Here is a 14,342-nt window from a genome sequence, read left to right on the forward strand (position 1 = left end):
CTGGGATTATTAAGTTTATATGAAGCATCACATATGAGAGTGCACGATGAGGAGATTCTTGAAGAAGCTCTTACCTTTACCACCACTCATCTCGAGTCAATGCTCCCCAACATGACCAATAACTCGCTTAAGGTTCAAGTTACTGAAGCCTTAAGCAAGCCTATTCGTAAAACTGTACCAAGAGTGGGAGCAAGGAAATACATACACATTTACGAAAACATCGAAGAACATAATAATTTACTCTTGAAATTCGCGAAATTGGATTTTAACATGTTGCAAAAGTTGCATCAGCAAGAGCTTAATGAGATAACAAGGTATATATATATTCATTGAGATTAATTAATTAATAAGATAAATATGCAATTAATAATTTAATATTGGTCTCGATTGCTATGTACGTAGGTGGTGGAAAGATTTGGATTTTGCAAAGAAATTGCCATATGCAAAAGATAGATTGGTGGAGGCTTATTTCTGGATGAATGGATTGTCTTTTGAGCCTCAATATAGTAGAATGAGGAAAATACTTGCAAAATTATTATATATGAACACTATTATTGATGACACCTATGATGCTTACGGAACCTTTGATGAACTTGTGCTTTTCACAAGTGCCATTCAGAGGTACGTACTATATATATACATTGTGTGTTGATCGAGGACATAATTAAATAAGTAAATAAATGTGTGATATATCTAATATCTTAAGCTTTTGAATGATATGGTCAATCACACAATTCAATATGGTTTCACAGACGTAAAAGATGTGTGTTGAAGACATATATAATTAAATAAATAAAAGTGTGATCTATCTAATACCTTAAGTTTTTACTCACATAATTGAACCGTCGAGTGTAGATGGGACATAAGAGCTATGGATTCATTACCGCCATTTATGAGAACAATTTATCAAGAACTTCTCAACATCTACGATGAAATGGAACAAGTATTGACCAAAGAAGCTGGTAAATCGAAGAGAGTGTACTATGCAAAAAATGAGGTATTCAACAATAGATCGAGGATAACACATTTTGATCAATAAATAAATATGGTATATACGTAATTCACTATGCGTATCTATTTTTACATTTTCTATGATATATTTTGGTTAGATGAAAAGGCTTGCGACAGCCTATATGAAGGAAATTGATTGGTTGAATGATGGCTACATTCCAAAATATGATGAATATATGACAAATGCACTAGTAACCGGAACAGGTATGCTTTATGTAACACATTCTTTGATTGGCATGGAGGAACTTATCACAAAAGAGACTATTGAGTGGATAACAAATGAGCCTTTGATTGTTCGTGCTGCATCATTAATTACCCGATTTATGGACGATATTGCTGATCATGAAGTAAGTACAATAATAACGATAAATTTTATTGTTTAGTTATAAATTTTCATTGTTAATTTTTTATTTTATTTTTTTGTAGTAGTGTAATATAGTAGGAACATGAATCATGATCAACCCTTGATGCACCTAGCTAGCCGCCCGATCATACACTCTCAAGTTAAAAAAAATACTACGTAGAAGGGTATAGCTGTTGACATGGTGTATTGAATTAATATATTGAAATCTATTTCTCATAGGTTCAACAACAAATAGAACATGTTGCTTCAATAATCGACAGCTACATAAAAGAATATGGAGCTTCAAAAGAGGAAGCATGCGTTGAGATGCAGAAGGAAGTCACAAATGCATGGAAAGACATAAATAAGGAATTTCTTCTCACGAGGAAAGTACCATTTTTTATCCTCGAACAAGCTTTAAATTATGCGCGATTGGCAGATACAGTTTTTGGAGGTGGTCATGATGGATACACAAATTCCAATTGCAAAACTAAAAACTTGATTACTTCGCTGTTTGTTGAATCCGTCAACATATGATGACAATATTAATGTAGATGCACCTTCGACTAAGTATTTTAATTTGGACGACCTTTAATAAATAAATAAAATCCTTTGCTTCTAAGTTCTAAGCAATTTTTATTTTTATTTGGAGCAAATGGGTTGTAGGTTTTATAACTATATATGTTGTAACAATCAAATGTAATTTCTTTAACAAACAATTTATCTTAATTACTGCTTGATACTTTTTTGTTGTTGATTACATTTGAGAAGGGAAACTGGGGAAGTAGCGATCTTGGTTCATGAGTGGTATATTATGCCATCTTTTGCTTCTAAACTATTAGAAGTGTGAGTTTCATATCTTAACTATCTCTTTGTTTGTTTGTACACTCCACGTGCATAAAACATGTCACATTGATGAAAATTAAATAAATTATTAGTATTAGTTCAAAGTTAAAAATTAAAGTATCACTATCCCAAAAAAAAAATTAAAAACATTTTTCTTACCCCCCCCCCCCCCCCCCTCCCCTTCCAAAAAAAATTAGATATTATTTTTATTTTTTTTTAAAAATCCTACTTCACCCCATATAACTCTCCATTCCTAATTTTACCTTTTTTATTCGAGATAAATTGTATCTAACTAGATTTGCATGTATCTTACCGTGACCCTTTCGCTTGCCTATCTCCTGTCTCGCTAGTCTCTCTCGTATATATCTATAGTTCATAGTGTATATGGGATACACTAACTCTCTCCCTCTTTTGTTCACCTCTCTCCTTATGTATCTAGATCGAAATCTGGAATGAATGGTAATTTTAAAAATTCACGAAAAGACACATAATTNAAATAGCAAAAATCTGAAATTTTGCAAGTTACGCTTAAGTATGAGTTTTGGGTCGACTTCAAACGACCATAACTCCTAGCTCAGGATGATTTAGGTGTGCTACTAGGTACCGTAGGAAAGAACTTTGAATTATCTTTCCAACACCGCTGAGTTTGCTAAGTTTCGAGGTCGGACGAGTGAGATATGACCTTTTGAAGTTAGGCTGCCAGTTAAGGAAAGTCAAAACCGGAAATAGTAAGGGGTATTTTGGTCTTTTCCTTACCCAAACAGATTTGATTCGTTTTTTAGTAATATTTTAAGGGTCTAATCCTATTAAGTTCAGTTTTATAATCCTAAAATTAGCCTAGGGTTTTAGTTGAGAGTTCAAGAAGAGAAAAGAGGAGAAAAGAGAAAGTATTGAAGTGTTCGTCGAGATTCTTGAGAGTTGTTGCGGATTGTCGCCATGGGATTAATCCCTAAGAGGTATGTAAGCTTCCATAGTGTTGGGTTCTTTCACCCACACACCAATCATGATTTATTCAGCGTGATTTCGTTCTTGAAATTTAAAGATTAGAGTTCTTGATGAGTTCTTGGAAAGTGTTCTTGAAGTTTCATTAAGTTTTGATGTAAGATTCTGCTTGGGTCAACTTTAAACGACCATATCTCTTAGAATATTAATAGTTACGTGAGCCATAACCTATCCAATTAAAGGTAATTGAATCTACTTTCCAACCCCACCAATTTCACGTAAATCCAATATCTGAGTAAAAAGTTATGACTATTTTAGTAACCTATACAGTGCTGTTACGAATTAGCCGACGGGAAAATATTGAAAATAATCGTTTTTGTCTTTCTACCTCCAAGAAAACCATCAATGAATTTCTTGACTAATAAAAAAACTCAAAACAATCAGATTTTCATCTTCACTCATTAAAATCATAATTTTTTGCCATAGAGATTTCAAGAAACCAATTCAAGAATCTCAAGAAAGGTTTTCTTGATTGTTTACTTTCAAACTAGGGTTTCAAGGCTTCTAATCAAATTCTTCTTCAAGATTCTTAAAGAATCTTTTTTTTCTAGGTACCTAAGGCTATCATAGTGTTGGACTAGTTCGTCCTCACGCCCTACATCTACTTTCAGATCAGTAAAAGAGAAATCTAGGATACTTTTCCTAGATTTGAGTATTCTTGAGATAAAGTTGATTTTGAGTTCTTGAATTCATGTTTCTTTAAAAGTTCTATTCCTAATTATCGAATAGCTATATTGTTATTGATCATTCATATCATGAATCATAACTCTTGAATTCATAATTCAAATTCAAGAGAGAGTTAAGAGTAGAGTTCAAGAAAGCCTTTGAGTTCAATTGTGAATCCTTTGAGATCAACTATCAATTTGAACTGAGTTTTGAGGAAGTAATTCAGAGAATGAGAAGAGTCACATACATGAGTTTCATATTGTTATTTAGACCATAGAGTGGAGTTGTTTCATCCCCATAATTCCGCATGAACTTCGTAAGTTGAGCATCTTTCAGAGAAGTGGTATCTTCAAGTTTTAAGCCTTTAAGTGTTGAGTTCTTAATACCTTTTTAGAAGTATCTTTGAGTCCTTGAGTTGAATATTTCATGCCCATAATCCCGCATGAACACTATAAGTCGAACAGTCTTGAGATGAGAAGTATCTTTGAATCCTTGAGTTAAGTAGTTCATGCTTATAATTCTGCATGAACCCTCTGAGTTGAGCATTTTTTAAATGAGTAGTATCATTGAAGTTATTGAGTTCCAAGTATTTGAGTTCTATCTATGGTTATTGAAAACCTTGCATTGAGTAGTTCATGTCCATAATTCGGCATGAACCATATTTTAAGAAGTCTTTTACAAACGTTTTAACTTTGTTTTTAAGACTTAAGATTTGAGTTCAGTAAAGAGTAAAGAGTAAAGTTTGAAGTCTTTTTCTTCAAAAGTATATGAGGACTAAGTATTCCCAAAGAGTTTATAAATGTTTTCACATTTAAATAAAAACGGAAACTGAGATTTCCAAAGAGCTTTTGGGCTAGTTTTCAGAAAAAAGTAATCGCTTTCTAAATGAAGCAAAAGAGGAAACTAGATTTCCAAGATAGCCTTTGAGCTAAGTTTTTGAGCAATTATCTCAAATCAGCAGAAAGAAGTATGTTTTTAAAACATAAGAGCTAGTATATTTTGGGAGTAGTATTGAGCACCAATAAGGGGGAGAGTTCAGACAACTCACAGCCCCCATAAACCATGTAGCCATCATGGGTAGAAAAGGGTCATACTTTTTAGAAGAACCCTTTTCACATAGACTAGTGGATCCATTAGGCAGTTCAGGTCCTATACCTTTGGTCGGGCATAGGATGCGCTGGCAGCGTGAGGTAGATCGTTGTATCATCACTATAGCTTTTATGTGATGGTTGTCGGTTAGAGAAACTCCCACAGAAGTTATTGTATTCTTATATACACAGCTATTTGTATTTTTACATACATTTCAGAGTTATGTTGTATCCTTGCATACACACAGAGTTGACAACATGTTTTTAAACAATTTGTTTCTTTATATTTCACTTGTTTTAAATTGCTTTATATTGAAATGAGTTCAGTCATATTGAGTTGAGTATCCAGAATCGAATATCATATCTTTGAGTTGAGTATCTTATTCTTGGGTACTTCTGAGTTGAGTAGTTTTGAGTATCCTTGAGTATTCCTTCAGTTGAGTAAGTTTGAGAAAAGGTAAGTATGTTTCCTTTTATCAAGTTTCAAGCTTATGTTTATGCTTTAGAATTCCTCTTACATGCTCGTACATTCCACATATTGAGCCATTTGGCCTGCATCTTCTCATGATGCAGACACTTGTATTCAGGATCATCAACAGGAGCTTCGTTGATACATCCAAGAGTTCGAGTTAGCTATGGTGAGCCTCCTTGCTTCCGGAGGATTTCATTTACCTTTCAGTTATATCAGTTGTTAGGATGTCGTGGGTCTTGTCCGGACTTCCATCTTTATAAGTTAGAGGCTTCATAGATAGTCAGTATAATTGAGAAGTCTGTATCATTTATTTTATTAAATGTTATAAAAGACTAAAGTTGCCTTATTTTGGCGAGTTGTATATATTTTATTATACAAAGTTTTCTTTGTATATAAGTTTTATTAACTCTTATTTCATTTTTTAAGCTTTGTATGCTTGAATCAGTTTTCCGCTTGTAGTCAACCAGGATGAGGGTTCGCTTGGGGACCAACAATGGTTCTTGAGTGCCGGCCAAGTCTAGGGTGTAGACTCGGGTCGTGACATATCTGGGATACACTAACTCTCTCCCTCTTTTGCTCAACTCTCTCCTTATGTATCTGGATCGAAATTTGGAATGAATGGTAATTTTAAAAATTCACGAAAAGACACATAATTAGATCCTAAAACTAATGAAATATGTATTGTTTGCCCATATTTAATTTTGTAAATTATAGGAATCACATACTTTTCAGGCGAAATTACAATCTATCCCTAATAAGTTTCTAATTACAGTAATCCCTTAAAAATTAAAAAAACCGGATACAATAATTGAAGCTCGGATACATTAAAAAGTGGGTCGGATACATTATTAATTAAAGGTTATATATTTGTTTGTTGCGCTTTTAATGGAAAATAAAAATAAAAATTAAAAAATTGAATCCCTTAATTCACGCCAATCAGTTTCGCTCTTAATGTCAATTATAGAAACGTGATTCCCAAAATAACAAACCAAATCAGAATTCAGAGATTCAAATTGTGTTCGTCTTCTTCTCTGTTTCAACGAAGAAGACTTGACTGAGAATCAATTTTGTTCGTTGTGAGTTTGATCAGATAGATAATGAATATATCAATTTTGTTGAGGCATTCTGGAGTTTGGGAGAGTGAGATTAAATATGAAAGATACAAGAGTGATGGGATAGTGGTTGATGAAAATGTTTCCTTCATGAATCTAGTTTCAACAATTGCAGCTGAGTTGAATATTGATGAGTCGAGAAAAAAATTTGAAATATGATACATTGTAGAAGGAAACTCCTCTCCAATGAGTATAAGGACTGATATGGGAGTAAAACTGTATGTAGAGGTAAAGAAATGCGAGATTGGATTTGGAATGTATCCCCTCTATATTGATACAATTGATAAGGATGTTGGCGATATTGAAAGTTTTGATGTGTCGACTAGTTTAATCGTCTGTGTTGAAGGTGCTGAACAGGATATACTCGCTCTCAACCTGGTAGAATCAGAAAATGGTAATTTGTGTTATATACCAGAGTTGGAGGTAATGAATTACATATGTGTTACAAAAAGTATAGACGTGAAAGTGGATCAATTGTACAAGGATAAAGCCACTCTGATATCTTTAATGGCAAAATACAAAATAAAACATGGCTTCAATTTTAGAGTAAAGACATCTGATAACAAGAGGTATGAAACTTGGTCTACTTTCTTTCATGTGTTAACGTATCAATATATGATTGTTCTGATTAATGTATCGTTGTATTTTGTTGAAACAGTAAGGATACATTACTGGCTAAAATTACGATACATTAAACGTGTGACGTATATATTTTGATGTATCATAAAGTAACTGATACAAGTGGTATACTTTTTGTTGATGTATGATTTTATATATGCGTATAATAGTTTTACTCGAAAAAATAAAAATAAAAATTGTCTGATTTTGGAAAATCGACTAAACCTATGACTTGAAGAGAAATTGATTTTCCAAATAGAGTCGTCACTTAATTTTTTAGTAAAAATCAAGAAAAAACGTAAGGTTTTCAAAAGACTTAAAAAGATAAAAATCGATTGAATAAAAAGGGTTCAAGTTCAATGTACATTCCGAGAAGGTGTTAGGCCCTCGGAATATCCACTAACTTGCGGTTGACCGGCGATTTGACTAAAATGACTTTATCTAATTTTTAAAAAATTTTAACTAAGTCAAAAGAAATTCATTTTTATTTTATTTATTATATTTTAAGGAAAACAACTAAAGGGAAATCTTCAAAGGGGAGTAATTCAAGTGTTGACAAAACTAATAATAAAATGACTTTAGCAAACACAAAATTCATATTTGTATGCTATAACAAAGTTTGCATAATTGTGCTCCATAGCAAACATATATATGTATATTCGCTATATATATACAAAAAAAATAGTTGTATAATTCATTACACATATACAAAAAAGGCAGTTGTATAATTCGCTATACATATACAAAAGAAAGCAATTGTATACAAAAGATCAATTGTATAATATGTGTATGTATAAAACGAGAAAGAGACAAAGGCAAAAGAAAAATGGGTAGGGAAATATTTTGTATTGTATAATTATAAGTGTATAGGACGAAGATATATGTATTTGCATGCATGTGTATATACAATTTTTTCTCGCTTTATACAAACAGAAGCGCAATTTATACATTTCGTTTCTGTTTGTATAAGCGAGAGAGGCGAGGGTGGCGAGCGAGATTTGGGAGAGTGACGAGCGAGATCTTGGAGAGGGGAGAGAGGGAAACGAAAATATATGTATATATACAATTTTCTCTCACTTTATACAAACACAAACACATTTTATACATTTGTGTTTGTATAAAAGCGAGAGAGGCGAGCGAGACTGCCACCAAACGAGAGTAGCGAGCGAGATTCCACCAGGGAGAGTGGCGAAAATAGCAATAGTTTGCTATAGGGTACAATTAAATCAAGGTATATTTATAGCATTTAATTTGAATTAATAGTTTGCGAAAGTATATATGTATATATTTCAATTTGAATATAAAAAAAGAAATGACTATCTTCGGGAGTTAATTAAGTCAAAACCAAAATCAAATATAATGTTAATCAACAATAATAAATAAAGAGTAAGGAAATAAATATCAAATTTGGGCCAAATTCCCAAATCTTGAACCTGTCCTAAGTCTAAAGTTGTCAAAATAGGTCTAGGCCCATTTAAATCCCCAAGAAAAAAGTTGTTGGTACTCATTTTTTATTGGGCCTTTGGGCCCATTTTCTGCTGCTTTACTTCATTGGGATTTTGGGCCCATTTTGGCTTGAACCTGCTGTAGCAAATAGAATTTGGATTTTAACCCATTTCTCCTCTGAAAATCTACACATATACTGAGTATATACTCATGTATATAGGCTGTATACTGGCATGTTTTCCTGTATATCAGCCCATACACTAAATGTATACAATTTATTTTATCTCCCTAACACCTGTAATCTTGCTTTTAGCCATGTATACGCAGCTCTTTGACCAGTATATTATGTATACTGTTGTATATCAGTGTATATCAGCCTGTTTTCAGCTTTTCGAAACCTATAATTTAAGTTTCTAGTCTTATTTGTTGCCTTCGACCTGTTCACCTGCTTCTCTATTGGCAATGAGGCTGACTCGAGAGAGAAACAACTGGATTTGGGCATTTACGGCCTATCCGAAATATGTGGGAAGAAGATAGGAGTCCAAGAGGACTCGGATAGTATTACATGCAACAAAAAAAGATGACAAGGACGATTAGTACTCAAACAATACATCTCAAAACTGTAAATCTACATGACAAAGAGGATCGATCACTTACAACAACACTCACATAGTGAATACAACTTAACAATCCTCAAACTAAAGTAAGACAAATTAATTAAGTTGGACAACATAATAGAACAAAGAGCAGTGACAATGAGTTCAAAATCAAGCAATGAATAAGACTTTCAAGATAAAAGTAGCTACTGGACAAATCTAATGATTTTTCATGAGACACACCAACAAGTAATCAAGAAAATCGACAATTCAATAATATCGAACAAAAAAAGATAGAAGAAATGACGCCATGCCGGGACAAAGATTTTCATGCTTAGGATACCAATTTTTATCATTTGAAAACAAACAGTTTTTAAATAAGTATACAAAATAAAGCACCCATCTACACCTATCTAGAACATATAAATAAGGTAATTAGAAAGTATTTAACTCCAAATTATGACTAAACCCAATATTTGTGACCTCTAAGAAGACAAAAGACACCTTCTGTATTAGCAAGAAGAAAAAGAAAATATTTGTTCCTTAATTACCTTATGACATAACAGAGACAAGAATAAATTCAATACGAAAGAAAATGATAAATTCCACATTAAACTATCAAAAATCAAAACACAAGGAGATTCCTAAACATATGCATGTATAAAGATAGTAAAATTCAAAAGGAGAGTAATCAGTTATAGCAAAATCAACTCACAGTATGAACAAGTGACTAATAAATAATCATATTTCAAAAATATAAAGAGATAGAGAGAGCATGGTGCATACTAGACGAACATCATACTTCACGAGTTGAACCAAACAGTAAAGAATCAACTAAAAGAAATTCAGCTAAGCCATTATCGATTCCACTCAATTCCAATCATAAAGAAAATACCAAGACATATTTGAGAAACCATAAACAAAAAAACACAACAACCAAAAATCAAACGAAACAAAACATGAGAAAGATTTTTTCCTCTTTCCAGGCAAAGAATTGAGACGGGAACGAGCTAGCTACGAGGACAATTCCACCACTAACAAATGATACTTAAATGATTTCGATAAACCCCCGCAACCCACGAACAGGAACCTAAAATGTATACTAAGTGTATTTCTCTTGCGACTCACTGTAATTTGGTTTCTTTTCTTATAAAAGATGTGCCTCTCTTCTATCTCTTTCTATATTTTTTCCCTTTGGTTCTTGTCAATTTTTTTCCAACCTTCTTCCCACCCTAAAATAATGAAAAAGATGGGGTATATATAGAGGAGGATTGGGGTTGAAAAAGGGGAGAAATTGGAACCATTTTGAATTTGAAATTCAAATTCTTCTTAACGAGAACGTTGGGGGGAGGGGGGGAACGGAAAATTGATAGGAGCCGCATGATTTCGAGCAAGGACAAAGAACACATGAGATTGCAACATCTGGTTGATTCGAGTACATTGCTCGTACGAGAGGACAAGGAGAGAGGGATGCGCGTGAGCTGGCGTTCGCTGGACTCGGGTCGCGATTTCTCTGTTGTATTTCATTCTGGATTGTTCGCGACTGGTTCTGGGTTTCTCCTGCTGGTGTTCGCGAGGAAGAAGAAAAATGTGTGGGTTCTAGGTCATTTTTGTACCCATACACTGGGTCTTGTTGTTGTTATTATGGGCTGGGTTTTTGGATCGTTATAATGTTGTTGTATTGTAATGGGTCTTTTGGTGTGGAATAATGGAAATGGGCTGGCAATTGTTTTGAGACTAGGCTGCTGAAAAGAGGTGAAAAAAAGGACCAAAATTGGTCTCCAAATGGGTTTAAGGTGAGGTCAAAGATGGGTTAGATCTTGGAGTTTAAGAAATAGCCAAATTGAATTAAATTAACAAATTCGGCTAAACCTTAAATAAGACGAATTAATATTAATTAATTAAAGAGCTTCTTAATCTTAAAGAAATAAAATAATTAACTTAATTGTAAACTAATGATTCAAAATTATAACCATAATTTAAACTAAACTAATTTAATAAAATACTTACTAAGATTAAAAAAAAATTGAGATGATTTTCGAAATATTTATAAAATATACTAATTATATACAAAATTATATAAAAAAATATATATTACTTCAAAATCATAAAAGCGACTAAAATTACTGTAAAATAACTTGAAAAAAATATTTTGAATGTTATAAAACTAAATATTTCAAATCGTTCGAAATTGAAGAAACCCGATGATTAATATATATTGTGGAGATTCAAAATTGGGTGTCAACAATAATGATGATACATTATTGTAGTAAACCTGATACAAGTATGATTTGATGAATATTTACTGGTTAATTTTTTTTTTTAATCTTTTTGTCAATGTAAGATTACTATAAAGTATCAGATTCATTTCACCTTATGGTAATGTATAATAATGATGATACATTATTTGCAAGCAACTTGATGTATCAGTATAGTAATTTTTCGATAATGTATCCTTGTGTAAAGAATCTATCTATTGTTTTAATGTATCAGTTATGTATTCTACTAATGTATCTGGAAAAATGGAGCTACAAATTATTATGTTTATCGGATGACTGTTGTTGGAGATTGAGTACATTTGTTAGGAAGAAATCGGATTTAGTCAAAGTGAGGTACTTCAATAGTGAGCATACATGTCCGATAAGGGATAGGTTATTAACAAAGGTTCAAGCTACAGTTGGGTTTATAAGTGTCATGACAGCTCCTAAACTAGACAATCATAAAAGAATTCATACACTAAATGATATTATTGAGGATATTAAAGCACTATATGAGATTGATATTGCATACCAACAAGTATGGCGTGCTAAGGAGCGCGCATTAGAGATGATAAGGGGTAAATCTGCAAATAGATATAGACCGTTGCCTAAATATCTATATATGTTGGATACTGTGTATCCAAATTCTTATATACGGATGCATAAGTCGGAGGAAAATAAGTCCATGTATCTGTTCATATCATTAAGGTCACTAATGAGGGGGTTTGACTACTGTAGACCAGTAGTTGTTGTTGACGATGCACAACTTGGTGGAGCTTACAAAGGAACTTTTGTATCAGCAAGTACGCTTGATGGTGCAGGTATGATTGATGTATTAGAATTTATAATTTTTTGTCTCATAACAATGGTTACTTGATTTTGATACTTTATATATGGATAGTTGTGTTCTAGAAATTAACAAACCTGCGCACTATTTATGAGTAGGATGCATATTGCCGTTAGCTTATGGAGTGGTGGACAATAAAAATGATTGTTCATGGACATGTTCTTCTAACAGTTTAAAAGTGAATTTGGGGAGAGAGAACAAATGTGTGTTGTATCAGATAGAAATGAAAGCATAATTAATAGTGTCAGAACTGTTTTTCCAAATGTTTCTCATTTTGCATGCATATGGCACCTTTGGAAAAATGTTTGTTCAAGCTTCAAGAGAAGCAAAAGGGTACTAAGTGATGTGTTCTATTCAATGGCCAAGGCTTATAGAAAAGAGAATTTTGACAAATTGATGGCTAAAGTCGTTAAAATTGACAATCGGGTTAAGATGTATCTTGAGGATGTTGGTTATGAAAAGTGGTCAAGAGTTCATGCAATAGTAAACAAGGGGAGAATGATGACTTCTAACATAGCGGAATGTATCAATGGTTGCCTTGTTGAAGCGCGACAACTACCTATAATACAATTTTTTGGAAGAAGTCAGAGTTCTATTCGATTCTTGGAACTCTAAAAATAGAGAAATAGCATCCTATACAAAGGAAACATTAGGGAAGAGATTTGAAAAGTTGTTGATTATAAGCGCTTCTAAATGCTCAAAAATGTAGGTATGTGCATATATATAAACTATCTGGAATTTATTGTTCTTTGGTTGCTATGAATATAAAATTGAATTAATTGATATGTGGTGTGTGTCTTACCTAATGTTGTCATGTTGTGCAATCTACTGAATTTATATATTCAGTTTTTGAATGTGGGCAAAAATACATTATTTGCCTTGAGAGAAAGATCTGTAACTGTGGGAGATTTCAAATAGACGAGATACCTTGTGCACATGCATTTGCTATTTTCAAGAAGAAAAACATTATAGATATACATCTCTACTGCTCAGATTACTATAAACCAGTTGCATTGGCAAACACATATGAAGTTCCGATAGTTTCAATGCCGGATAAGGAGGATTGGTCAACACCGGAATTTGTTTTGGAAGAAATCGTCTTGTCACCAAGATACTAAAGGCTGGCTGGACGACCAAGGAAAAAGAGGAAGAAATATCCACATGAAAAGATAAGCACAAACACAAATCATTATGGACGTTGTGGATATGAAGGTCACAACATAAGGACTTGTACTTTCTTCCCGAAAGAAGACTGACAGAATTCTTTGTTAGAGCTATTATTATGTTTTAGATACATTATTTTAAATTCCGCTATATTTTCAATTTTTTTGCAGTTTTCAATTTAATCTTGATAAAACATTGCAATCTAATATTAGCCGGTGAAATCTCGTTACAATAATTGAAATGTTAACAAATTATGTTTCAAAATACGTGTTCAAATAATGTATCATTACTTATTTGCTAATAATGTACAATAAATTATGATTGTGGGTATTGTATCAGTCTATGTACTTCAGATGTACAATTATATAATGTATCTTAAGTGGAACTTTATTTTAATTCTTTTCATAACCGCGCGGCCAAGTACACTAGTTTTAAAATAAACCCAAACTATCCACGTAGTCCTTCCATTCTTTTCGTCCTTCAATACATTTGCACATAGCAATGTAGCTTTGTCCATTCTCGTTATGTTTGGAACCATTATCAAAATTAAACACTATCCATGTTACCTCTCAGGTTGGAAAAAATAGTGGTATTTATCTTTAATAATTTCTGTGCAAAATTTGGGTGATTTAACACATTTTTGTATGTGAGTACTTATTAAGATTTCATTTTTTGATTTTTGTCTTTTATACTGATTGCAAAAAATATTTATTTTACCACATCATTGTATGTAGGTCTTATCAAGATTCCATTTTTTAATTTGTGTCATTCATAATAAGTGCCAAAATTAATTGTTTTAACAAATTTTTGTACGTGGATAATTGTCAAGATTCCAACTTCTTCTCTTTTCTTTTTTTAAAATCTTATTCTGCT

The 14,342-nt window shown here is 32.6% G+C and overlaps 2 protein-coding genes across 2 annotated transcripts in view; both read left to right on the plus strand.

Moving 5' to 3' along the window:
- The window catches only part of LOC125872090 (sesquiterpene synthase 12-like), a 335,684-nt gene extending 333,582 nt beyond the window's left edge, over positions 1-2,102 (plus strand). The window contains exons 4-8 of the mRNA XM_049552766.1: positions 55-314; positions 403-621; positions 856-997; positions 1,110-1,358; positions 1,595-2,102. Of these exons, the coding sequence (XP_049408723.1) occupies positions 55-314; positions 403-621; positions 856-997; positions 1,110-1,358; positions 1,595-1,891 (1,167 nt within the window). The 3' untranslated portion in view covers positions 1,892-2,102. The remainder of the gene's footprint in view (positions 1-54; positions 315-402; positions 622-855; positions 998-1,109; positions 1,359-1,594) is intronic.
- Positions 1-14,342, plus strand: part of LOC125872110 (superoxide dismutase [Mn], mitochondrial) — a 333,170-nt gene that overhangs the window by 14,442 nt on the left and 304,386 nt on the right. The window lies entirely within an intron of this gene.

Source organism: Solanum stenotomum, chromosome 8 (genome assembly GCF_019186545.1).
Source record: "Solanum stenotomum isolate F172 chromosome 8, ASM1918654v1, whole genome shotgun sequence".
Lineage (NCBI taxonomy): Eukaryota > Viridiplantae > Streptophyta > Magnoliopsida > Solanales > Solanaceae > Solanum > Solanum stenotomum.